Source organism: Mauremys reevesii, linkage group 23, assembly GCF_016161935.1.
Source record: "Mauremys reevesii isolate NIE-2019 linkage group 23, ASM1616193v1, whole genome shotgun sequence".
Classification (NCBI taxonomy): Eukaryota; Metazoa; Chordata; order Testudines; family Geoemydidae; genus Mauremys; species Mauremys reevesii.
In genome coordinates, this window is record NC_052645.1 from 16,925,475 (window position 1) to 16,948,600 (window position 23,126).

Below are 23,126 nucleotides of genomic sequence, written 5' to 3' on the forward strand. Positions count from 1 at the left end.
AGGGTCCAAGTCCTGCCTTCGGGTAGCTTCCCCCGCCCAGCTGCATGGGGGCGGGGGGAGGCTCCTTGTGGTGTTGACGCACTACCACTGGCCCCAGGGAATGAGAGCATCTCCCCTGCCCGAGCAGTAGCGGTGGGGAGCCCTGGCGGCCTGGCTCACATGGTGCCTCCCCTCTGGCACCCTGGCCCTGCCTGCCCACTGTCCTGTAACAGCCCTAGAGAGAGATGGGACAGCAGGCAGCCTGAGGCAGGAGGGAGCTGGGCTCGTCTGCTGTAACAGCTCTGGGCCCCATTTCCCCTCCCCCCTCAGCCAGGGCCTATTCAGCACAGACACACCCCCCTGCACATTGTCACTGAAGTGGTCCTTGAGCCTGGGGTGGGCACCCAGCACACCTAGGCCAAGCTGCTGCCAGCCTCCATGTGCCTCAGGCCTGGTGCTGTGCCTTTCCAAAGCCAGTCGGGGGCATAGCTAGCACTACACTGCCTGTCCTGGAACATCAGAGAAGGTCCCATGCAGCAAAGCCGGCAGAGGAACTCCTTGGCCAGCCAGCCATGCGTCAGCCATCAGGTCTGTAGCCTTCAGGATGATCCCATGCAGCAAAGCCGGCAGAGGAACTCCTTGGCCAGCCAGCCATGCGTCAGCCATCAGGTCTGTAGCCTTCAGGAGAACTCCTTGGCCAGCCAGCCATGCGTCAGCCATCAGGTCTGTAGCATTCAGGATGTGCCTTCAGCTTCTTTTTAAGAAGTGCTTTGATTTCGTGCCGTCTCAGGTGCACAGAATAGAGCTGATCCTCCGCGCGTGGAAAAACAAGCCCACAGCCAGGCCAACTCCCCGCCCATGCTGCCCCCCGTCCTGGCCAAGAGGCCGTGCTTCAGGTGATCCAGTGTGGTCTTATAAACACACCACCCCACATTCCTCGCAGCGGCTTCTCTGCAGCCTTCCCTCCTGCACAAACAAAACCGGCAAATCCAACAAGTGACGGGCGAGGCGCTAGACACCAGGACAGGGCTTAGGGATTTTTTTTTTGTTTTTGTTTTTTAAATGCAAAATAAAGCTGTATTATTGAAGAAAGTGAAACCAACACCAGTTTTTGCATAAATATCATCAAGGCCATCAGAGGCTAAGGCTGTTTGCTTCCTTTTACTCAGTCAGTCGTGCCAGCTCCACGCTCATCCTTTCACCTGCTCAGGTCCCTGAGAGAGAGATTTGTATTCCTGTAGGTCGGGGCACAAGCACAGCAGCGTCATCCTTCAGGTGTCTCTTCCCGTTTGTCTGCAGGAAAAGGAGAGCGATTCCCGTTAGGTTATCCTGAGCCCAGCCCGGGACCGGCTGACCCCTGGGCAGCGAGCGTCACAGGCTCCCCTCTGGCTGAGCCACGGAACGTATGTGCCTGTTCCAGAGCTGGGGGCTCTAGCCCATGCTGCTAGCTCTGGAAGCCCCAGGTTTGATCTTGGTGTCAGCCATCACCTGACACTCACTGCTGGTTTCTAAAGCTGTAGAGCCTGAACTGATACAGCCTGGGCTTGTGCAAACCCCTCGACCACAGTTTAATGCCCCAAGAGGTGGAGTTACCTCCCAGCACATCAGCCTGTTTCTGGACTGACTGATGTTATCAAACAGCCAGTGCTAGTGGGGATCCTAACAGGGCTACGTTTGTTCCTCGTCTCCCTTTGATTCAGGCATTAGGAGATAGGTCAGAGTCACAATTCTCCCCACCATCCCTGCCTAGCACTAAGCTGTTCTCTAGAGGGTTCTGTCATCATCCTCTGTCTGTTTTCTAGCCCTGTTCCCGCCGGTAGAGAGACAGGAGGAGTGCAGGGCAGCAGAAGAGTTATGCCAGAGGAGAGCTACAGTGGGAGGCGTGGGGGCTGCAGGTCAGGAGTGGGGTGCACTGGCAGAGATGAGAAGCTGCCTGGCACCTACGGTACCCTGTTACACCCTGCGTTTTCTATCGGGAACTACCCCCCGCCAATCCCTCTGTACCTTATACAGGGGGATTCTGCGATGGTGTCTCTGGGCCTGCCAGGTGCCCGGCTCCGCTGCTGTCGGCTCGGGGGGTCGCGTTCACGGACAGTTCGCTCTTAGTCCTGTTCTCTTCTGCCGAGGGAGCCTTTGCTTTACTGTCTGGTAGGGAACAGTTCAGCACTTCCTCCCCCTGCGGCTTTGGGCTCACAGGTGACTGAGGCGGCCCCATGCCAAGCGAAGGCTTCCTGGCTATGGGAGGTGGGATCTTGCTGGACTTCCTCTGTGCTTGTGGCTTACCAGGGGGCACCTGGCCTTGCTGGGTCATTGCTGGGATTGTGGAGCGCTGCCCGGCGAAATTCATCAGCTCAGCTACCAAGTTCCTCTTCAGGTCGGCCTGGGCCTCTGGGGAAGATGGGGTCTCTATGACCAGCTTCTTGGAGCTCTTGGCGAAGATGAAGCTGGCGGTGGAGGCAGGTGATTTGTGGATGGGGGACACCTGGCCGTCCTTGGCATCCCCCGCGGTAGGCTCCGAGCTAGAGGCTGCGTGGCCTGGGAGAGTCAGCTTGTTGCCGTTGGTCCGGTCCGCCAGTCTGGAGGTTGGGGCGTCTCTGGAGGACAAGGTGGAAGTCTTCAGCCGTACAGCGTTTTGCAGCTGGTTCAAAGGCACGGTGTCTTTGGAAGAAGGGGACTGCCGCAGGGACAGGGACTTGCGGATGGGTTTCTGGGGGACCTGCTGGGGCTGCTTCCCTACGCCATCGGCGCCCTGTCCGTTCTGGCCAGGTGTCTGCTTGCCCGGGCCGGCCGGCGCATGCCCATCCACATTGACCGAGCGCAGGCGCACCATCTGCAGCAGGGAGGGAGTGACGATGGGGAGGTTAGCGTCCTCCTTTGGCGTGGGGTTGCTCTTACTGCGAGAGACAGGCTCCTTCTTAGGATCCAACCGGGAGCCATTCGTTGTCTTCTTAAGGCTTGCTTGAAGCTGGAGAGCTGTGGGCGAGGCTGGAGCCGCAGGTGCGGGAGGTGGGGCTGCAGGCACCGCAGGATTGGCCTGGCCAGGCTGCAAGTCAGGCGCTGCTCCGGCTGATGGGGACATGGCGGTGGACATGGGCAACTCCGCAGCGGGAGCTGGCAGTGCTGAACCAGCCAAGGGGGCCTGTTGCTGCTGAGTCCTTGAGGAGACTTTGGCGGAGAATGCGAGCGAGGCTGCCCCTGGACCATCCCCTCTGGGTGCTGCTTTGGTGCTGGCTGGCTGCTCTGAGCCCGCAGGCTCTGGCTGGGCTGCAACGGAGGAAGACCCTGCGGTTCCGGTGACAGGGAGCGGCTCCGGCATGGTGGAGAAGCCGGCCTCATCTGGAGGAGGGAAGTCCGCCATGGACAGATCCTGTTCCTCCAGTGCTGGGGGCGGAGGTGGGGGCCACGAAGGGTCCTGAGGCACCTCCTGAATAGTCTCTGAGTGGGGGGCCTCTGGACTTGTCTCAGCCTTTTTCACTGGTGGTGGAGGAGGATGGTAGGGAGGTGGAGGAGATGGAGGGGGTGACCTGCTGCTGGGCTTCGGAAGCGCCGAGGGCTCCTGGCTGGCCGTGCTTGGGGCAGGGGAGGAGACAGTGGGGCTGGCAGAAGGCGCTGCGGGCCGAGGCTTGGTGGGCGGGGGGGAGATCGGGGCCGGGACCTTGGGGTGAGGAGGAATAATAAACCTGTCCATTCTACTCTGCCAGGACAGGGCTGGGCCAGCTGGGGGTGCCACGGTCTCTGCAGGGGCTGGGTCAGAGGTGGAGGAGGACAAGGATGTCAGTGAGGAGGAGATGGACAGCGCAGGGGACTGCAGCGAGCAGACCCTCTCCGGTTTCTTTGGCTGGGGCCTCCTCTTTCCTGGAGACGAGGCGTGAGGGCCAAGCCCTTTGGTGGGGAGGGTGGGGGTGCCACTCTGACTCGAGTAGCCACTGGAGGGCGACATGGTGCGCTTGAATCCCTCGGGGGAGCTCTGCCTGGGGGTGGCCTGCTGCTCCCTGAGGATGACGGCCACCCCCTCCACCTCCCTCCGGAGCTTCTCCCCCGGCACCGGGCTGCACCGGGACACGTCGGGGGAGCTGGCGTCGGCCGAGTAGGCCAGGCTGTCGGAGCGGATGCTGCTGGTCTCGCTCAGCGAGCAGGGCGAGAACACCTCGTCCTCGCCCAGGGGGCTCTGGCTCTCCAGGCGCGGTGTCCACGGCTCACGCTGGGGTCTGGGATCGGGCTTGGGGGGCAGGCCCAGCACCTTCTGCCCCCCCTCGCCCATTGCCTGCTGGTGCTGCTGCGCCTTTTGGTGTAGGGAGTGGGTCCTCCTAGGGGGCGCCGGCGGCTTCTTCATCTTCCTGAGGGATACGCTGCGGGTGGAAGAGCGGTCGCTCCTCACGCTCACGGTGTCCGAGCCGTCCGCCATGCTGCTGGTGCTGTAGGCAGGCGAGGCCCTGCCGCTGCTGCCCCCCGGCCCCACCGCCAGCAGGCCGTGGGCCGTGTAGACAGGCCTGGCCTGGCCACAGGAGTTGGTGCAGCTCGCGGCGCTGTAGACACTGAGCTGGTCCGTGTCGGACCGGCCTGCTGTATCCGCCTCGCTGGGTGGCCCGGCCTCCCCCTTCCTGCTGTTGGAGCCGCCGTGTGAGGAGATGGTGGAGCTGTCGGACACGATGGTCTCCGTGGACTGGGAGTGGCTCCAGTTGTCGCTGGAGGAGGAGTGCTCCCGGCTGCGGGCGCTGGGCTCCGAGAAGCGGGTGAGGGAGCGGACTGAGGCCGGGCTGGAGGAAACCAGGCTGCAGCGGCTCAACGTCCGCACGCTGCTCCTGCTCAGCGCGATGACGTCCACCATGGGGGGCAGGACGGCGTTGGGAATGATCTTGGACATGTAGGTGGCCTGGGGGGAAATGGACATAACAGGGCCCAGCAGCTCCGGGGGAGGGCTGGGGTTGGTGGTCATTCCCGGCACAGCCAGTGACTTCGGCCTCAGTAAGGGAGTCAGCTTGGCTGCCGTCCTCCTCCCCAGCAGCGTGTCGTCGTAGTAGACACAGTTGATGTGCCTCTGGATGGCTGCGTCTGACTCTGCCTCCTCCAGGGCTTGCAGGGATACACGGGCGCCGCCCTTGGGGGCCGGCGGGGGCTGCAGGTTTCCATTGATGGTGGGGATGTGGATCATGCCACCGTCTGCCTCGCCGCCATTCACCAAGAGGGGTGATCCCAGGCTGTGGGGGCTCCCAGCCTGTATGGGGCCATCTCGGGGGGAAACGCTGCCAGGGCGTTTCCTCAGCTCGTGACTGTTTCTCAGACCTGAGGGTGGATAGGAGCAAAACCCAGTATCATTATAAACTGAACCCAGCGGGCAGGCAGCCCTCGCTGATTGCATACAGGGGTTACTATGGGCCAGCAGGACTCAATTAAATCAACGCTGGCCACGGCCGGGGCCTCGGTGCAGCTCAGTCCTGCCTGTTCTCTCCCTGTGACACCAGTAGCTCAGACTCCTGAGGCTGTAATACCATGGTCTGAGTCTGGCTGTCCGGGTGCGAAGTGGCTGGATGGGGTGATGACCTCCTGTGTGGCAGGATGGGGCTCTGGTGGTCCCTTCTGTCTTACGCTCTGACTCCTCCCCGCGGCCCCTTGGATACTCCGCTGCTAAAGGGGTGGCACAGGGACCTCCAGGAACAAGCCAGCTCCTAGCCTGAGCCCAGAGCCGAAGTCTCAGCAGGGAGAGAACTCTGGCTCACTCGTGCACACGGCGCGGCCGCTGTCCCCGAGCCCTCCCTCCAGCAAGGCCCATCCGCCCTCCTTACCCAGCTCCTTCTGGACATGCTGGGGGATGCCCAGCACCGTCGTCCTCCTCTCCTTCCTCCTCTTCCCTGCCTTCTCCGAGGATTTGGGGAAGGAGTCGTGAGGCCGGAAGGTGGAACCTGAAATGCAGTTACGATGAAATAAAGTCCCAGGCTGGCAAGCGGGGCCCAGCCGCTGGGACGTTGCCCTGCCCAGGGTATGCACCTCTGTAGGAACAGAGGCCCACATCAGACCTACGTAAACAATGGTTTTAAATTGAAGTTGGATTTTACCATGAATGAGAGGCCCCAGGTCTGTGACCAAAAAGATAGAGACCATGAGAAAGGGGAACTGTTTGTGGTAAACTTGTAGCGACCCTGGAAATACCAGTTATCTTATTTAAGGGTTGGGATAAAGAAAACATGGGTAATTGGGCACCAGGTGCAGTGAGTAATTGGTAGAAAATGCTTAGTCCAGTAGCTAGGGGAAAACATGGCAAAGTGAGATAAGGAAACCTTGGAGAAAGCAGAGTGCAGCTCTCAGCTGAGTTTTGCGAAGGTCCAATAACCAGCAATGCCCTCGCTTGTTTGTTATAGAGCACAAAATGTCCCATATTCTAGGGCTGCTTTGTCTGAGCTCCCCTTGCCCCTCTGGAGCCATGCCATGATGGGAGGGCATCTCCCAGGTCTGAACCAGCTTTTGGCCAGTGCTTACAACTGGACTGTAGCTGAGTATCGAATATAAGGCCGTATACGCTTATACTGATACTTTGGATGTAATCAACAGCAAGTAGCCGTTGGGGCTAACAACGGAATGCCTGCGTGGAAACCGGGTCCTGGTAAACCTTGACAAAGCTACCAGGGAAATGATCTCCCACTGCCTCGCCCACCGTTCTGGTGTCACTCCGCCAGCAGTTCTCCCTGCCACTGCCCTAGAGCACAATCCAGCCCCAGTGCAGGGGAGCCAGGCTCAGGACGACCAGTGGAGCCCTGACAGCTGCGTGAGCGTACACTGAACATCTGCACAATCTATTCCGAGCGGCAGCTGCCCCGGGCAGAGCTTGGAAGAGTACTTACCCCTCCCTGCCAGCGGTCCTGCCCTAACCCTGCAACAGTCCCTCCCCCCACATCTCAGCTGCAAGCTCTGGCCCAAAGGACAGGCTTGATGTCCCTTGTGGAATCACCCAGCAGTCCTCAGGCCACCCAAACCCCAGCTCACGCGGCTCGGCTGGATTATCACACCATCCAGATGGCTCACCCTCCCCAAAACTCCCATCTCGCCCGCGGCTGGTACCTTTCCTCTGGATCATCTCTGAGCGGATGGAGAGGGCGTCCTCGGAGGCATTCTCTGTTGTGCACGACTGGGTCCTGCTTCGGAAGGAAATCTCATCGTCCTCCGCAGAGGTGTGGGAAGACTGCATGGGGTGGAGAACGGGTTCAAATAAGTCCCGAGCCTTATAGAAACAGATGAGTCCCTCCTTCTGCAAGCCGCTCCCCAGCATCAGAGTCCCCCAACAGGGTCCCTTCTCAGCCACAAAGCGACTCAGCAGCTCCGCACTTTGAAGACACAAAACTTCTCGGAGGCCCAGTGCTATGAGTCAGCCCCATCTGCATGCAGGCAGAACCCCCTCAACTAGGAGACGGGACCAGAGAGTGCAGGCAGGAAAGCCCCCTGTCCTAAGGTGTGTTCGGCCAGCCCCTGGGCCCCCTTGACAGAGGAGACCCAGCCAGAGGGAATGACTGCCCAGCAGTGACCTGACCTGGCACCAGATGGCGCTGCCTACTTCACGTACCAGTGAAAATGAGCCCTTAGCAGCGAGTGGCCAGCTGCAGTTGTCTGACTGGGGATGTACTGATTGCAGCTGAATTTAACCTGGCTCCCAAGCAAGTGCAGCCAAACGCAGCATAACCCTGGTGTGAACCAGGATGAGAGTTCCACGCAGCCCTCGGCACCGCTGCATGTGTCTACACACGCCCTGAGCTTCCAGGATTTCGTCTCATTCTCCCAAGGGAGGGGAGTGCCGCTCGAACATGCCAGATGGGAACGAGGGAGCGGCCTGTAGATGATTAGGAAGGGCACTGGGAGGGATGCAAACAATCGCACAGTGGTGGGGCTGCAATTTGCTCAGCAGGACCTTCGAGCCCCCTCCCTGGGTGAAACAGCAGCACAAAATCCCAGCTGGCAAATGGGCAGCTGCGTTTGCCAGCAACACCCTGCAGTTTATTTCTGCTGCCTCTCTCTGAAAACCAGCACCCTGTCCATCTTCCCCATCTCTCCTCTGTGCCTCCTCCCTCCCCCGTCTACACTCTCACAGGCATTAATGCTGCTAGCTCAGGGCCCAGCACTGCACTGCTCCTTTGCTAGAGCTCTGTCCAGTCTAATTTTCAACGTTGCCAGCTCTGGGGCTCCCCCATATTCCCTTGAGAAAGCCCAGCAGACCCTATCAGTGGGGAATACGTCCTGACATCCAACCTACATTTTCCTTGCTTGATGATATGGCGACCGAATCAATGGTCTGGAGCTGGGATATCTGCAGCCAACATGAATAGTCTTGTGGGTCAAGCACTGGACTGGGAGTCATGAGATCTGGGCTCCATCCCCAGTGACTTGTTGGGAAGGCCTTGGCCAAGTCGCTTAGCTGCCTTCTGCCTCAGTTTCCCCATTTTGCGAAGCAGAGATGATCATCTCTGTCTCACAAGGCATAGCGAGCATTACGCTGCTGAAGACAAAGGCTTAGAGGGTATCCTCTGCTTAGCCTCAGCCCGTTTAGATGAACCACGCCAGCCTATGCATCATGGTTGCTGCTCTTCTCTGAATTCCCTCTAACATTTGATACTGAGGAGTTCAGAACCTGCCCCACAGGGCTCTAGATGAGGCACTGTGTAGGACAGAGGTCTCAGGTCTCGGGTTTGCCTTCCCCAGTGGCTCTGTCTGCCGTACTGAGTTACAGAGGCAAAAAACCGGACAGTCAGCTGTTTGAGCAAATACACCCAGTGAGGCTCTAGGGGAGAGAAGGGCGTGGGGGCGGGAGGAGGGTCAGAGGTCCAGAGACTGGCCAAAACCAAGCTTTGGCTAAAGGGGTGGGCACTTCTCGGCTGTTAGAGACTGGGGAGGATCTGTGGACATGAGCCGAGTGGGTCACAGTCAGGCAGGCCCTCCCCACCGCTCGTTACTGCCAAGGTAAAGCTCAGGGAATAACTGCAGTGAAGGGAATAGCATGTGCCAGGACACCAGCTCCATGCAGCTGCTTGTTTGCAGGGCCTGCCTTTCCCCAGCACAATCAGCAGCGCCGGGCTCCCTTCTCCCTGATCCGTTGCAGAACCACCTAAGGACTGCATGGCCCTATCAGCTCCTACGTCCTGCTGCTGCTTAGCGTCACAGCATCCGATTGCATCTCTCAGCTCCTCGTGTTCCCCCAGGGTTTCCCTTTCCCGGCCATCGCCCCTGATAAGCTGCTTGCCAGGATGCTCCTTCACTGCCCGGTTCCTTTAGATCCAGCATGAGCAGAAAGGTGCCCGAGAATGTCTCGGGGATGCCCAGGCCTTCCCCATGATGGGGGCGCGGGAGCAGCCAGGAACATTCACCGCCCAACGCTGTACCTGCCCCACTGCAGGGGCAATGACTGCCACGTGCATCAGCAGAGTGCGCTGCATGCCAACCAGCACCTAGCCCAGAGAGCCATGGGCGGGGGAGAGGGGGTGTGAGGGCAGTCACTCACCTGGATGCTGTTGCTGTCTCCATGGTCCCAGCCGCTTCTGGTCTGTTTTTGTTTTTCTGGAAGAGCAAAGATGGAAAAAAATCCCTAAGGAAAATGTCAGAGAGGAGTCGTCCCATCAAACTGCGGGCTGGCAGAACCGCTGTGCTTGGAGGCCATGGCCTGGGGGAGCAGGAACGGAGCAGCCCAGAGCAGGGCCGGGGGACAGCAGGTGATGCTGGCCTGTGTGTCCTGCAGATCAATATGCCCCCTCCCCCTTACGCCCCCCGCCGCAACCATCCACCTTCTCTGCCAGCCCCACAGTGACTGGACTTCTGGTCAGACACAAAAACAGCCCATCCACAGCCCCCTGCCTGTGTGACCAACGAGCAGGGGCAGCGTGGATGGCTGCAGGCTGGTGGAACATACATACTGGGCCTGTGTGAGAGTGTTAGATTTGGGGGGGTGGGGGGGAGGGGGAGTGTCAGATTTATGCAACCCCCTCCTGCTCTGGCTTTTCCTCCCATTCAGTATGCCGGCTGCACCAGTGCTGCCTCCTCTGACTCTTGCCTCACACCAAGACACGTGCCCTGTTTGTATCCCCAGGGAGCAGCAGGCCTGCCCCATCCCCTGGGAGACCCTCTCCCCTGGATGCATGCTCAGGGGAAAGCAGGAGCAGAGCGGGGTACCTGCAGTGGACAAGCAGCCCCGTGGGACGGCGCGTACCTTGGTGCTGCAGAGATTTGAGCCCTGCCTGAGCCTGGTTGTGCAGCTCTTCCAGGTGCGGCGGACGGCTGCTGGGGAAGAAGACATTGTCGGGCCGCTCCTCTCCCGCCTTGTACTGGACATTCAGCCTCTTGTTGTTCTCAGCCTTGGCAGAGCCTGGGAAGGCAAAAGGAATCAGCCTAGCACCCCTACATCCCAGCCCCTGCCGTGGGGGCTCCTGGCGCCCTCCAGTGGGACGGGGAGGAGACAGCAAGAGGCAGCTCCCGGCCTAGGCTCCCCCCCCACACCAGTGCTGAGCAGCCCTCACACTCACAGCTTCCTGGTGTGGTGGCTTCATCGAGGGACAAATATTTGTTCCTATCCTCGCTCCCGGCTGACTGACTCTGTCAGCGAGATGGAAGCAGAGCAGTGCAGCCACCTGGCCTGCAGGAATCCTGGTGCCTGGTGCGTGGGGGAGGGGGCACTGGGCCCAGCTGGGGTATGGAGGGGGCTGAGGTGTTATCGTTTGGGCTGCATGAGGCTCAGGAACAGTGACGGGCAGCTCTGGGCGTCTGGCTTCCAGCCCCGCTAAAGCCGTGGGAAATTCCCCTTGGTTGTGTGGCTCCCATCAACAGCTTGCACAGATAGCAGGTGTTCCGGGGGTGGGAGGGACGAGTGCATTACAGAAAGTCGGGGGGAGCCTGAACAGAAGCAGGTGTGCAAATTGGGGGACACCGGGAGACTTCTGGGGAAGCAGCACGTGTGAGTTCCCTGCACTCACTGGAGGCCTAGGCTCTCTCGCTCTCACCTGGTCCTGCTCACACATACCCCCGGCCACACCAGTGGGATGCCAACGACCCCTGCTTCACCCCCAGGGCTCTACCCAGTGCCCATCGAGCCCCTCACAGCCCGACCGCAGGTAGGGAGGGGCCACCCCATCCTGTACAGACAGGAGCTGAGCCCAGGGTGGAGTCAGTGCATTATACAGCAACTTGTGGCAGAGCCAGGAACTGACCGCAGCTCTCTCAAGTGCCTGCTCGGTGCCCTGGTCACTGGACCGTCCTTCCTAAGCATTAAGAGGATCTCCATCGCCCTTGGGGGACAGGGCTGGGGTTAACTAGCTTTCCCTGACGAAGCTGGGGGCAAAGCTGAGGGCCTGGCCCTGCTGGGGAAGGTCAGTGCTCAGGGCAGGTCTACACTTAAAAAGCTGCTGCTGCGCCGCTGTTGCATTTTAGTGAAGACACTACTATGGCGCAGTAGCTATGCCGGCGGGAGAGGCCCTCCCATCGCCCACACCGGGGGTTAGGTTAGTGTAAGTGCGGTGCTTCGGGGGGTGGATTTTTCACACCCCTGAGAGCGACGTAGTTATACTGATGTACGTTTATAGTGTAGACCTGGCCACAGTCTCTGCTCTAGGAACCCTCCCCTTGGTATCCCCTCTGCTGGAGTCTGTATCCCCATGGCCTGGCATTTCCAACTCTGCGATGCTAGGTGAGTCCAGGGCTTTTGCATTTCCTGTATCCATTGCAGCAGAACCCTTCACAGTCAGCTCCTCTTACAGCCCTGCGCTGGCAGAGGTGACCTAATACCTTCCCCACCAGCCTCTGGCTTTGGCAGCGGGAGGCTGCAGGTCTGACTCTGCTCTTTTGGAAGTGGATCCTGTGCCTTTAAAAAGAATGCACTGAATAAGTGAAAGCTCCCCAGGGTGTATCACATGACTGATACCAGAAATATCTGTGCACCTTGCATACAAACCAAATGAGCCAGCAGTTCAGGGCAGCTTAAAGGGACAGGCACCAGCCCGGGGGAGAGCCCTCCACAGAGCCCCGAAGCCTCCAACTTCACCTCAGGGACTAAGGAGCCAATCCTAACCCAATGGGAGCAGAGGGTGCCCAGTGCCTTGCAGGATGGGACAAGGGGGCTGTTTGGCACAATCTCAGAGCGAGAGGGTAATTGCCGGCTGATTTACTTCTGCCCTAGTGATCAAAATACCTTGAGAAACAGTCAGGCCCTTAAATACATCCCTAATAATAGTACGGACATGCTATTTATAGCGCAACTTCCAGCCAATACATGACAAATACGTTGTCCTTATTATACAGCCCCTTTCATCAATCCCAAAGCACATTACAAACATGAATTAAGCATCATAATTGCCTCTCTTCCCCACGAAGTTGCTATATATTGTAATAAACATCATTGTCTTCCACTAGGGTGGAATCAGAATAGCTCAACTGAGTCATAGCCCCTAGGTGGATAATAACTAAGAGAGAATCTCCTTACATTCAAGTGGCAGGGGCCTGTGGATTTGAAATGAAACAGGAGGACCAATTTTCTATCCCCACGGTCTCTGTGAAGTTCTGAGCAGCTGCAGGGTTTAGCACAGAATTCAGAGTTGTCACTAACTGGCTACAGTGGGATTTAGTCCCAGATAATTATCCCCATTTCACAGATGGGGAAACTGAGGCACAAATCACTTGCCCAGAGTCACACAGTGAGTCAGTGGAAGAGCCAGAAACAGAGCCCAGGGGCTTTGAGTCCCAATCCCCTGCTCCAGTCACTGGGCATTTACACAGATTTTGTGCCAGTATGACTGTCAGTTAGGGGTGTGATTTTCTATCAGTAGTTATACCAATGCAAGCCCTAGTGTGGAGGCAATTTTACCAGTATAGCTATTCCCGTACAGGAAGGGACCAGTACACGGTAAAAGCACCTTTATACCTGTAGATCTGCATCCACCCTAGGGGGTTGGTATTCCTGTAACTATCCCGCTATGGCTACAGCAGTACCACTTGCATGCATAGACAAGGCTTTATTTATCCACACCAGAAATTTGCATTCATTTCTTCTGCCCACAGACCAGCAGGAAGGAGGAAGCACTGGCTTCAGAGTATTCTCCACGGGCTTCTCACAGCCAGACGAGATGAAGGAGGGAAAGGGTTGATGACCAGGACAATAACTGGGACCTACCAAACTCTGGTTGGAGATCAGATCCCACCCCAGCCACACACCTTCCACACTGGCTCTCTCCTTCCCATTCCACAAGGCCTTCCTGCCACATTCCCCATTCTGTCCACGATCTCATGCTTTCCCTCAGCTTTGCACCTCTTCTCTCCAGGCAGGTAGCACTTATACCTTCGAACCGTACTTCACCCTCAGACCCCATCAGAGGGAGGGGAGGGTTATTATCCTAAGCCACAGAGAGGTGAAGGGACTTGCCCCGATGTCATCTTCAGAGCAAAACTCCCTTTTTGGAAGAGATGCTCTGGTCGAGCACAGGTTACAGGGCCCAAAGCAGGGGGACCTGGGGGAAGTTCTCTGGCCTGTGCTCCGTAGGGGGTCAGACAACATGATCTCATGGTCCCTTCTGGCCTTGGAATCAATTCATCTCTGAATGAGGTGTCCCAGCCAATCAGTGGCAGAGCTGGAAAAAGAACCCAGGAGTCCAGGCTGGTTCTTACCCAGGATATTGCCTTACTTCACCCCACTAGTTACTAGTGCACTGAAGCCTTCTACATGCCGACCCCAGGCTGCCCTGGAACACCTCACCCCCATCTGCCTTTTCTCAGCTTAGCAACGAATCGATACCGTGGACACAGGTTTCCCAAATGCTTCCCATGCTGGGGAGGTTTCATCCTCACTTGCCTGAGAAGGACAAAGCTGGGGGTGCAGACCCCTACCAGTCTACCAGTATCTTTGTCCAGGGAAAGTGAGTTTGTACATTGGACGCAGCTTTGTCACCAGCAAAGGAGATAAGTGGCAGGGGAGAGGGTGGGAGTCTGAAGCGAAACAAGTAAATAAAGCAGAAGATTCTCCTCCCACCTCAGCATTTACACCCCTTACAGCACTCCAACCAGGCGTCTCAAAGCCCCTCAAACACAGGAATTAATTGATCCCCACAATCCCCCTGTGAGGCAGGGAAGTATTTACCTAGTTTTTTAAAATGGGGAAACTGAGGCACAGAGGGAGGATGCGACTGGCGCACGGTCACCCAGCCAGTCGAGCCGGGAGCAGAACCCAGATCTCCTAACTTCCAGTCCCCTCCTTTATCTATTAGGCCACACTTCCTACCCCATTCCAGTGAAATCATCCCCTTCCCTGTGGTAGCACGCTAGAGTCTCATCTCAAAGCCTCCATGCACACAGCTGCTCAGTGGACTGAGGCATCAGCAGCTGGCTCTCTCTAGCTGCCCCGGGCTCCAGGATCTAAGTAACCTGCCCTGGATGAGTTCGGGGGGGGGGGGGGTCATGCTTCCCACTGTCTACCCTGGGAGACAGGCGGGTGCTGAGTCAGCTCAGCAGGCTCTCCCCTTCAGCCTACGTTTCCTGCCCATTATGGCTCATCTCATTCTAGCTGCTCTGCAGCCGTGGAGAGAAAAACAACTTTGTGCTGAAGAAAGGACGGGAGAGGACGAGTAGCTGACAGAGGCCGTGGAATCACCACAGAGGCACCGACCATCCCCCTGCACACACTTCCCAGTGTCGTCTTCGCCAATTGCCCAGCCGGCAGGACACGGACATGGACTCACTCTCTCTCTCTCTCTCTCTAGCCCGAACAGCTAGAGAACCACCCCTCCTCCACAGCATCTCTGCCACTGCTGCACACCCCCCATGCATGCACTCAGATTAAAAGCCAGGCAGATGAAATACCGACTGCTGCAGCAGCTCCAGATCTGCACAATGGGGAAAGGACACAGGACAATAGACAGGATTCCACCCTCCTAAGCCGCACAGAAAAAGAGATTCTCTCCCAGCCAGGCAGCATCTACAGCCAGCCAGCCGCAGGGTCGGACATGGGCAGAAACAGCAGGGCCAAAGCATCCAGGATAAGTTGGGACGGAGATTACAAAGCACATGCAGCCCAGTTTAGGGGACCCAGGAGCTCTCTCTCTCACCCCACCAGGGCCAATGCCTTCATCCAGGACCCTGGTCCACCCCCATAGGACCATGCATACCCCAACCAAGCCCTTTACTGCTGTGATTTCAACAAGATCACTCCCGCAGCCCGGGCACGCTCTGCAAGTCATCTTCAGGCAGGAAGCAGCTCACTGGTTTATTCCGTTAACTTCCTAACAAGTAGGGTGACCAGACAGCAAGTGTGAAAAATCGGGACAGGGGGTGGAGGGTAATAGGCGCCTATATAAGACAAAGCCCCAAATATCGCGACTGTCCCTATAAAATTGGGATATCTGGTCACCGTACCAACAAGAGCAGCCGCTGCCGGGGTGACCTTTCCCTGCCCGACCCAGAGAGGCAGCCAGCTAGAACAGGATCCTGCTCGCACCATGCCAGGGAGCCAGCCCAGCCCCACAACACAAGGGGGGCAGGGAGGCTTCATGCTTGGAGGTCGCCAGTGGCCAGGGTTGCAGAAGGACAAGGAATCATCCCACCGAGGCTGTACTCACCTTTCTTCTTAAACAGAGTCAGGAGGGAGGGGAGGTTTCTGCCAAGGAAAACCACCATCCCGGCAGCTGGCAGGCTCTGGTGCCAAGGGACACTCCGGAGATGGGGCTACGCAGCCAAGAACTCCTGCCACACCAGGGTCCCAGCTCAGGCTGCTGCCTTTATCCAGCTGCCTCCCAGCATTCAGCATCCCCGGCGCTTTCTGCTGCCTCTCTCCTTCACGCTCATCTGTGCCTCAGGATCCGGCAGGACGATGCACAAAACCAGCTGCACAGAGACGCTGCTGGTGCAGCAGCCTCCATACAGAGAGCAGGACTGGAGAAGTGTGAACTCAAGGACAGGGAGAGGAGCGGGGCACAGTGGGGGGAGGGATCTCATCTCCTTGGGTCTCTGCATCTCCTTGGAGGCCAGCAGGGGAGTGAATACCAGCCCCCAGCTGTTCCAACTGCACAGTTCATTCATTGAAAAAGAAAAGCAGCCCCTCCCCTGCACCTCCTCCTCCCCTCCAGGCCCAGTGCCTGTCCCCGAGCACAGATGCTGCATCCAGAGCGGGAAGAGTTCAGCAAACGCTTCCCACCCGCCCGGCTTCCAGGAAACTAAATCCAGAGCAGCTGCCTGGAGTGATACAGCCCAGCAGGAACAAGCCTGTATGGGCCACAGGGCAAAGGCAAGAGGAAGCCACGGGGGCTGATCCCAGCTCCCACCTAGAGGGGCCTGGGAAACCCAGGGGAGCCGTCGGCCTGTGCCCGTGGAAATTCCGGTGAGCCCCTTCACTGGGCCCTGCTGGAGGGAGCAGACCTCTTGCTCTCTTCCAAACCCGAGTCGGCAGCTGTCAGGAGCGAGCAGATTTTCAGCTGGAACTTCCATTCGGGCATCCAGGGTAGCCGGGGCTTTTCCTGGACTGAGGGCGAACCTTTGGGACAGACCAGGGCGATGAGGCTGAGACAGCTCAGGAGTAACTACCCCCAGGCTTGGAGGGATGGATGGATGGATGGATGGACGGACGGACACACACAGTCAGCAGGGGGACGGACGGTTGTTCCCAGAGCACTAGGCAGTTTGACCCTGGTTGGCATGATCATCCCCTCCCCCAAGCTCTCAGATGCCACTGAGGGAGGGGGACAATACAGAAAAGCGACCCCAAAGCAGATCTAACCGACTAGCTCAGGAGGGATGAGAGTGGCCCTAGTGGCCCAGGCAGCTCCTTCCTCATGTGCCGAGTCAGCAGAGCAGCCTCCCTTCGGATACTGGGCCGACTTCTCTTTGACTGGGGAGAGGGGTGTGCAGGAGACCTCATCACCCAGCTGAGCAGCCCTCCACCCCCACTCCTGCCCATGGAGACATTCACCCGGGGCCTGTCCCACTCAAGTGACCGGCAGGACTCCAGGGAGGGCACAACCCACAAACACACCGGGCTGGGAGCTGTCACATGTGGGGACAAGGAGTCTAGAAGGCTCTGGGGGAGAGGGAGCTGGGGAATTAGCAGCAACCAGCTAGCAGCTCCACGGTCTGATAACCATCCCGCTGCCAAACCCCTGTGGGTCGCAGACCCCATGGGTACTACAGAAACACCCTATGCAGGGGGGAGCCTGTTTAGTGACTAGACTCCTGGATTCTTTTCCTGGCTCTGCCACTGACTCCCTGGGACTGTGGGTGAGTCACAGCCCCATGTTATGCCTCAGTTTCCCCATCTGGAAATGGATGCTGACCTGTCTCCTCTCAGAACTAATGAAGGCTTGCAAAGTGGTAGGGAAGTGCGAAGGGTCACTAACACAGACGCACATGGAGCTAAGGCCAGGGCTACACTAGACAGCTTTGCTGGCAGGGTTATACTGGTAAGTCCTCCAAGCGAAGACGCAGCTTATACTGGCAAAAGAGTGCTTCAGCAGGCATAGTTAATACTGGTTCTCTGAGCAACATGCTCTGTATCCACCAAAGCACTTTTGTGCCAATATAACAGTGCCTACACTGGGATCTTGGACAGTTTAGAAACGCCGTACAAAACCCAACCACCACCCAGCTGACACAGCTAGATCAGCAAACATTTCTTGTGTGGACTGGCCTGAGCCTCACAGCCCCGAGAGGCAGATCAGGATTATTCTAATTTTCCAGACGGGGAAACTGAGGCATAGCAAGGGGCTGTAACTTGCCCAGGGGGTGACACGGCGCCTGGCAGAGCCAGGAATAGAACCCAGAGGTCTTGGCAACCAATCCAGACCACGCCACACCTCCCCCCTACAATGGTGCATTCCCCTCACTTATCAGCATCCCCCAGCATTCATCTTGGCCCTTCTCCAGCACTGAGATCCCTTCCTCCCAAGCTCTGCTCCCCTCTCATTATATGGGCATCACTGAGTTCATTCCTGCAGGCTGGCATGGCCCTCCCCGAACCGCTCCTGCTCTTCTGGGGAGCTGAACCTCTGCCTCTCACTGCTGAATATTCATCAGGACTCTGGAGAGAGGCTCCCTGGGAAGGGCAGGCCAGCACCATCTGGCATGCGGGGAGGTCCAGGTCTGTTGCACAACCCAAGGAAAAGTGCAAGAGGCTGGCTGCAGCTGCAGTGCGGAGAGACAGAAGGGGAGTCTGCTAATTCTCCCTTGCAGTGTCCTCATCCAGGGGGAAACAATGCCTGGCAGGGTGCGGGGAGGACACCAGGCAGCTGGGATCAGAGAGCGCTGAGGAGGAGGGGGCTGGAGGGCCAGGCACCAGGGATGAGGGACTAGGAGGTGGGAGAGGAGCCCAGGGCAGGAAGGGAGCAGAGGGCTCTCTGTGCCCCTTCTCTCCCCCGGGGTACCCTACAGCCCTACCCTGCACAGGCTTCAGCTCCGATCCCACTGGAGATTCATCCTCAGCCCCAGTTCTGAGGCTCATTTTGTAAGTCCTGGTACGCAAGATGTCTCTGCACCCTAGGGTGACTGCTCCCTGCTGCCCACAGCCCTTAGACACAGGGCTCAGAGGGCCTTCCCTGCAGACCTTACAGACATGCTCCTGTGGGATTCCTAGGCACTGCCAGATGGGTCAGGCACATGTCCCAGACCGGGAGCACATGGGGCTGTTTGTACACATATCACCGATGGCTCCGTCCTGTTCAGTGTTCGGGGGAAGGACAGAGGTTGACCGCATCAGACAAGCTGGATCCTTGCCAGGAGCATGTGTCCTTGAGGTAGATACATTAACAGCGTGGCTGCTTCACTCTGCCTCGACCCAGCACTATATTCCAGCCAGAGCCTAGTCTGCGTGATGAGTCCATATGCCCAACTTACAGCTCATGCTCCAGCAGGATCACAACGTAGGGAGCAAAGGACGTGCCCCAAAGTTGTCAGGAGCAGGGGATGGAGCTGAAACTTCACCCAGAAGGCACTAGGCCAAGGTAGGATGAGACACCTGTTACCCAGGTGGTGGGGATTCCTATTGCCTTGGGGTTAGCTCACATAGCCGGGGTAACGAGAGAGGCAGCAGTAACTACTGGTTTGAGAATGGGGCAGGGAATCAGGGTCAGGTTCCCGAGTCCTACCCCTGGCTCTGCTGCCAACCTGCAGCACAATCTTGGGCAAGTTACCTAACCACTCTGTGCCTTGGTTTCCCATGTGTAAAATGGGAGGTGATGACAGTAATCAGTGACCCCCAGGGCAGTAGGATTGACTGATGTTCACACAATGTAAAGTGCCAAGTACCAGCACATTCACGTTCCCTAGGAACATGTTGTCAATATGCTACACACCATGGCCACTGGGAACCTCATGCCCATGGAAACCAAGCCCCTACAATGAGCTAAAGACTCTCCATCAGCTGTTCACAGTACAGGCCTATGACACACACCGGAGCAGTTTGGTTACATCCACTACTAGAAGACAATGGTATGCGCAAATAAGCTAGTGCATCACACTACTATTACTACAAGGGCTTCACTCCTGTTTACTGGTTTAATTCCATCCTTCCAAGTGAATCTGAATCTAAAGCGCCTCTGAGGCCTAGTGGGACAGGCAATGTACCCTAGTAGATAGAGCTGGGACCCAAGAGACCTGGGTTCTATTCTTGGCTCTGCCACTGGTCTGGTCACTTCCCCTCTCTGTGCCTTGGTTTCCCCATCAGGAAAGTGGGGATAACGACACTGACCTCCTTTGTAAAGCACTTCGAGACCTGCTGACGAACAGCGCTATCAGAGCTGTGCATTATTGTAATGAACGGCGCGTCCCCAGAAAATGGGACTCCCTGCGAGTCGATAGTTTTAACTGAAAGGTCCATGCCAACACACATTCTAGTTGTCGTCCCACACACACACACACACACACACACACACACCCCTCGGTTATTTTCAAACATGCAAAACCACCACTCTGTCTTGGGGACAGCACTTTCTGCTGCACAGCCCTTGCCAGATGCAGGTGGCAGGCAGACAGTGCCAGGGGAGGGGAGCGGGATGATTACAGAGCTCAAGAAAGGACTAATCCCTTGGACAGCATGTGGAATTCTTTTGATTCCCCCCCTAGCTGTAATGGGATTGCAGATGGCCAATGAGAACACAGCACTGGCATCTCCTCCAGAGCATCAGGAACAGCGGGATGCACTCAGCTCACTGCACTGGGGGCGGCTGGGTTCTCCCTTGGCAGTGTTCAAAGTGGGGTAGGAGGGGTAGATTTCCCTGCCTTTGCTCTTTGGATCTTCCTAAACCATCCCAGCCAGGAGGCCTCTGATTGCTGGCAGGCAGTTTCCAAATTTTTTTTTCTGCAGAAGATTCCCCAAACTCTCGCTTCGCTTCCCCTCCAGGGAGAAGACCCTCCAACACCTCCCATTTCCCCACTCCTGCCGGTTCCTGAGTCCAAACATGCTCTCTGGCGTGTGCCATTTAATTACCCCGGTGAGACACAGCTGCAGACTGAAAGGAGTTACCCAAAGCAGATGCAGAGCTTTGCACCAGAATCCATGTGTAGGTGGACAGTGTGAACAGGCAGCTCTCCCCTCCCCCAGCCTCCCCCAGCCCTTAGCTTTTCCACTCTGCGGGGCAAGGTCTGTGTTTCCCTCCCATATGGACAGCACCTTGCACATTGTGCCACCAGCAAACACACGGCTGGAACTACCCCCAGCCAAGCAGCATCTTGCATAGAAAAACTTCCCCAACATCCCTCTAGGCAGAACCCATGCTGGTGCTTGTACATTGCATTGCGTTCTCCAACAAGTTTCCTTCTCTCTGAGCTCGCTATGCCCTCCGCCCCGCTCCTGTCAAAGCCAGACACCCTGGAACATCAGCGTGTGCAGGATCGGGCCCTGCTAAACGAACACTTGCACAAAGGGGCAGCGTTAGCTGCGGGTTGATGAAGCCCGGTTGTTTTCACAGCCCAAGTGGAATGCACTATAATTAAAAGGGCTGATAATGCACAAAGCGAGGAGCCACGTGCGGCATTGAACGCTGCCCTGCTCCTCTCCTTATGCTGCTGTTGCAACACATCATGAGCCATCACGTCAGCCACGGCAAACAGCAGGTATTGCTGCCGAAAGAGATCCTGCCCCTGGTACCGTCCAGCGCTGCAGGGAAGCAGAAGAGCATCCCTGCTTGGGATAAGGGCCTCCCGTCCCATTGAGCCACAGCGGGAGAGTTCAGCTCACCCTGCACCGACTGAACGGAAGAACCAAGCTCACCGGCTGGCTGCCACGCCGGGGAGCAACTTTGAGCACCACAGCCCACGGTGTCAGCGGCACTGAGAACACGTTCCACTTTAGGGTCCAACCTACTCTCCCTACTCTCCCTCCCTACAGCAGGAAGGAGCTGCATGATTCACAAACCCATCCCAGTGCTTACCACCTCAGCATCAAAGCCATTAGATAGTCTCGCGCGCTCCCAAATAGGCCCCCAGTCCAGCAAGGCACTTAAGCACATGCTCACACGAGCAGTTCCCTCTGATTCAGGGGAATGCCCGGAAGCGCTGTGTTGAATGGGGTCAGTAGCTCCTAGAGGGATATTCCTCCATGCACATACACAGACCACGGACACTGATCTTAAGTTTAGGCAGCCCCATTCATGCACAGGGATCCGTGGTGCTCTGCAAACGTTACTCGACACACATCATAGGAATCCCATCCCTGATCAGTCACGGGAACGCAGCCAGCTCTAGAGTGGAGCATGGTAGCTGCAGGCGCAGCAACACAAGTGACCGGCAGCAGCTTAGGGCAGGAAGTGAAGGAGAGGTCTGTAGCCACTTGAAATTGCGCAGGCAGGATATAATTATCCAAATTGTAATGTGGCCAGGACACCGGCGCCAACGCCCCTTCCCTCACAGGCAGAGCCATGAGATCGCTAATAACCACAAAAGGTCAGGCCCTTGGTTTACAGCTTAGTGGACAGGGGATGCTCAAAGCATGGGTTTCTGGTTCTCTCTCGGTACCTTACGTGGCTGCTAGAATCTAATATGGCCATGGCTGCCCTTTCTACAGCACCCAGCACTCCATTCCCAGAGAAACAAGGGATGTAGGTATGGCCCTACCGGCGCACTGTATTTACGTACAGCACAGCTAGAAATACTGCAGGGTAGAACCCCAGCTCCGCAATACCCACACGGGCTCAGGCTCACCTAGGAAATGGACCAGCAAGAAGCGGCAGCAGCAGAAACTCAGCTGAAAGGGAAGGCAGATAGACAGAAGTCTGAGCCTTTAGTGGAAGCTGCTGATTTTCACAGCTGAGGAATTTAATCCAGCTGCAGCCTGTGCTGGTAACAACATGTCCAGATGTAACTGGCATCTCACTCTCCATATGTCCTTGGTGAATTGCCCTGGATTTGCTCATCCCTGCAAGTACACACCGGGCTGGATACACTAAGCGAGAGAACCGTGTGTCTGGTTCGCATGAGCTCCCAGACTGGAGGCGAAGGAGCAGAAAGAGAAATCCTTCTGGATGAGGAAACCTTGGCCTCCCCATGCTGGGAGGTATCTTGGGCACAGCCTCCTTGGAGTGGATCCTGAGGCCATTAGCTCAGGCAAACAACTACAAGCTGCAGCGAGAGCTTGGCTTGAGAAGGACTTTGGGATCTGGCCCCACCCCAAAGTGAAGAGACAGAAGCACTCCTCTGGGGAAACCACCATGGGGAGGGTGTGAAGAGAGCACCAATAAGCTGGTTTGAAAAGCCAACTTTGCAACAACTCTGATAGACCCGGCCACAAACCCTAATATTCCCTCCTAGCCTGGGACTTTGGCTCTCGCTTCTGAACCAACGGAAGTGCAGACCCAAACTTAAAGATTCAAGAGATTCCAACTTCTTGGATCTCAGCTGCCCGTACAGGCCCGAAACATCGCCATTCACCCATCCGCAGGCCACAGAGCCCCCCCAGGCCCATGCACCCACCCGAGCTGCACCTTTACATCTCTAAGGCCTCTACTGTCTAGTGTGGCAGGCAGCCATTTTGTGTTCAGTCCAGTGCAGATTGTCACAAAGGCGCACACACACACTGGGCTCTCTCCTGGAGGCTTTGCTTTTGTTCTTTCTTGTTCGTGGTTATGCTTCATCTAAAACAAAAGATATTCAGGCTGAAGGTCTGTATTTGGTCTTTGTGTTTGGAAAACGCAACACTCCTGTTAATACATTCTCAACCCTAC

General features: G+C 57.1%; 1 protein-coding gene across 3 annotated transcripts in view; it reads right to left on the reverse strand.

The window, feature by feature from the left end:
• Positions 1-666: 666 nt before the first annotated feature.
• Positions 667-23,126, reverse strand: part of KIAA1522 (KIAA1522 ortholog) — a 50,804-nt gene continuing 28,344 nt past the window's right edge. For 2 of the 3 annotated variants that reach the window (XM_039511482.1, XM_039511483.1), the window contains exons 2-7: positions 10,160-10,315; positions 9,458-9,513; positions 7,033-7,153; positions 5,763-5,879; positions 1,984-5,262; positions 667-1,272 (exon numbers count right to left, since the gene is read on the reverse strand). In XM_039511482.1, the coding sequence (XP_039367416.1) occupies positions 1,985-5,262; positions 5,763-5,879; positions 7,033-7,153; positions 9,458-9,513; positions 10,160-10,315 (3,728 nt within the window). In that variant the 3' untranslated portion in view covers positions 667-1,272; position 1,984. Of the gene's footprint in view, positions 1,273-1,983; positions 5,263-5,762; positions 5,880-7,032; positions 7,154-9,457; positions 9,514-10,159; positions 10,316-15,542; positions 15,819-23,126 lie in introns of those variants that run through there. The other variant, XM_039511484.1, reaches the window with a different exon arrangement.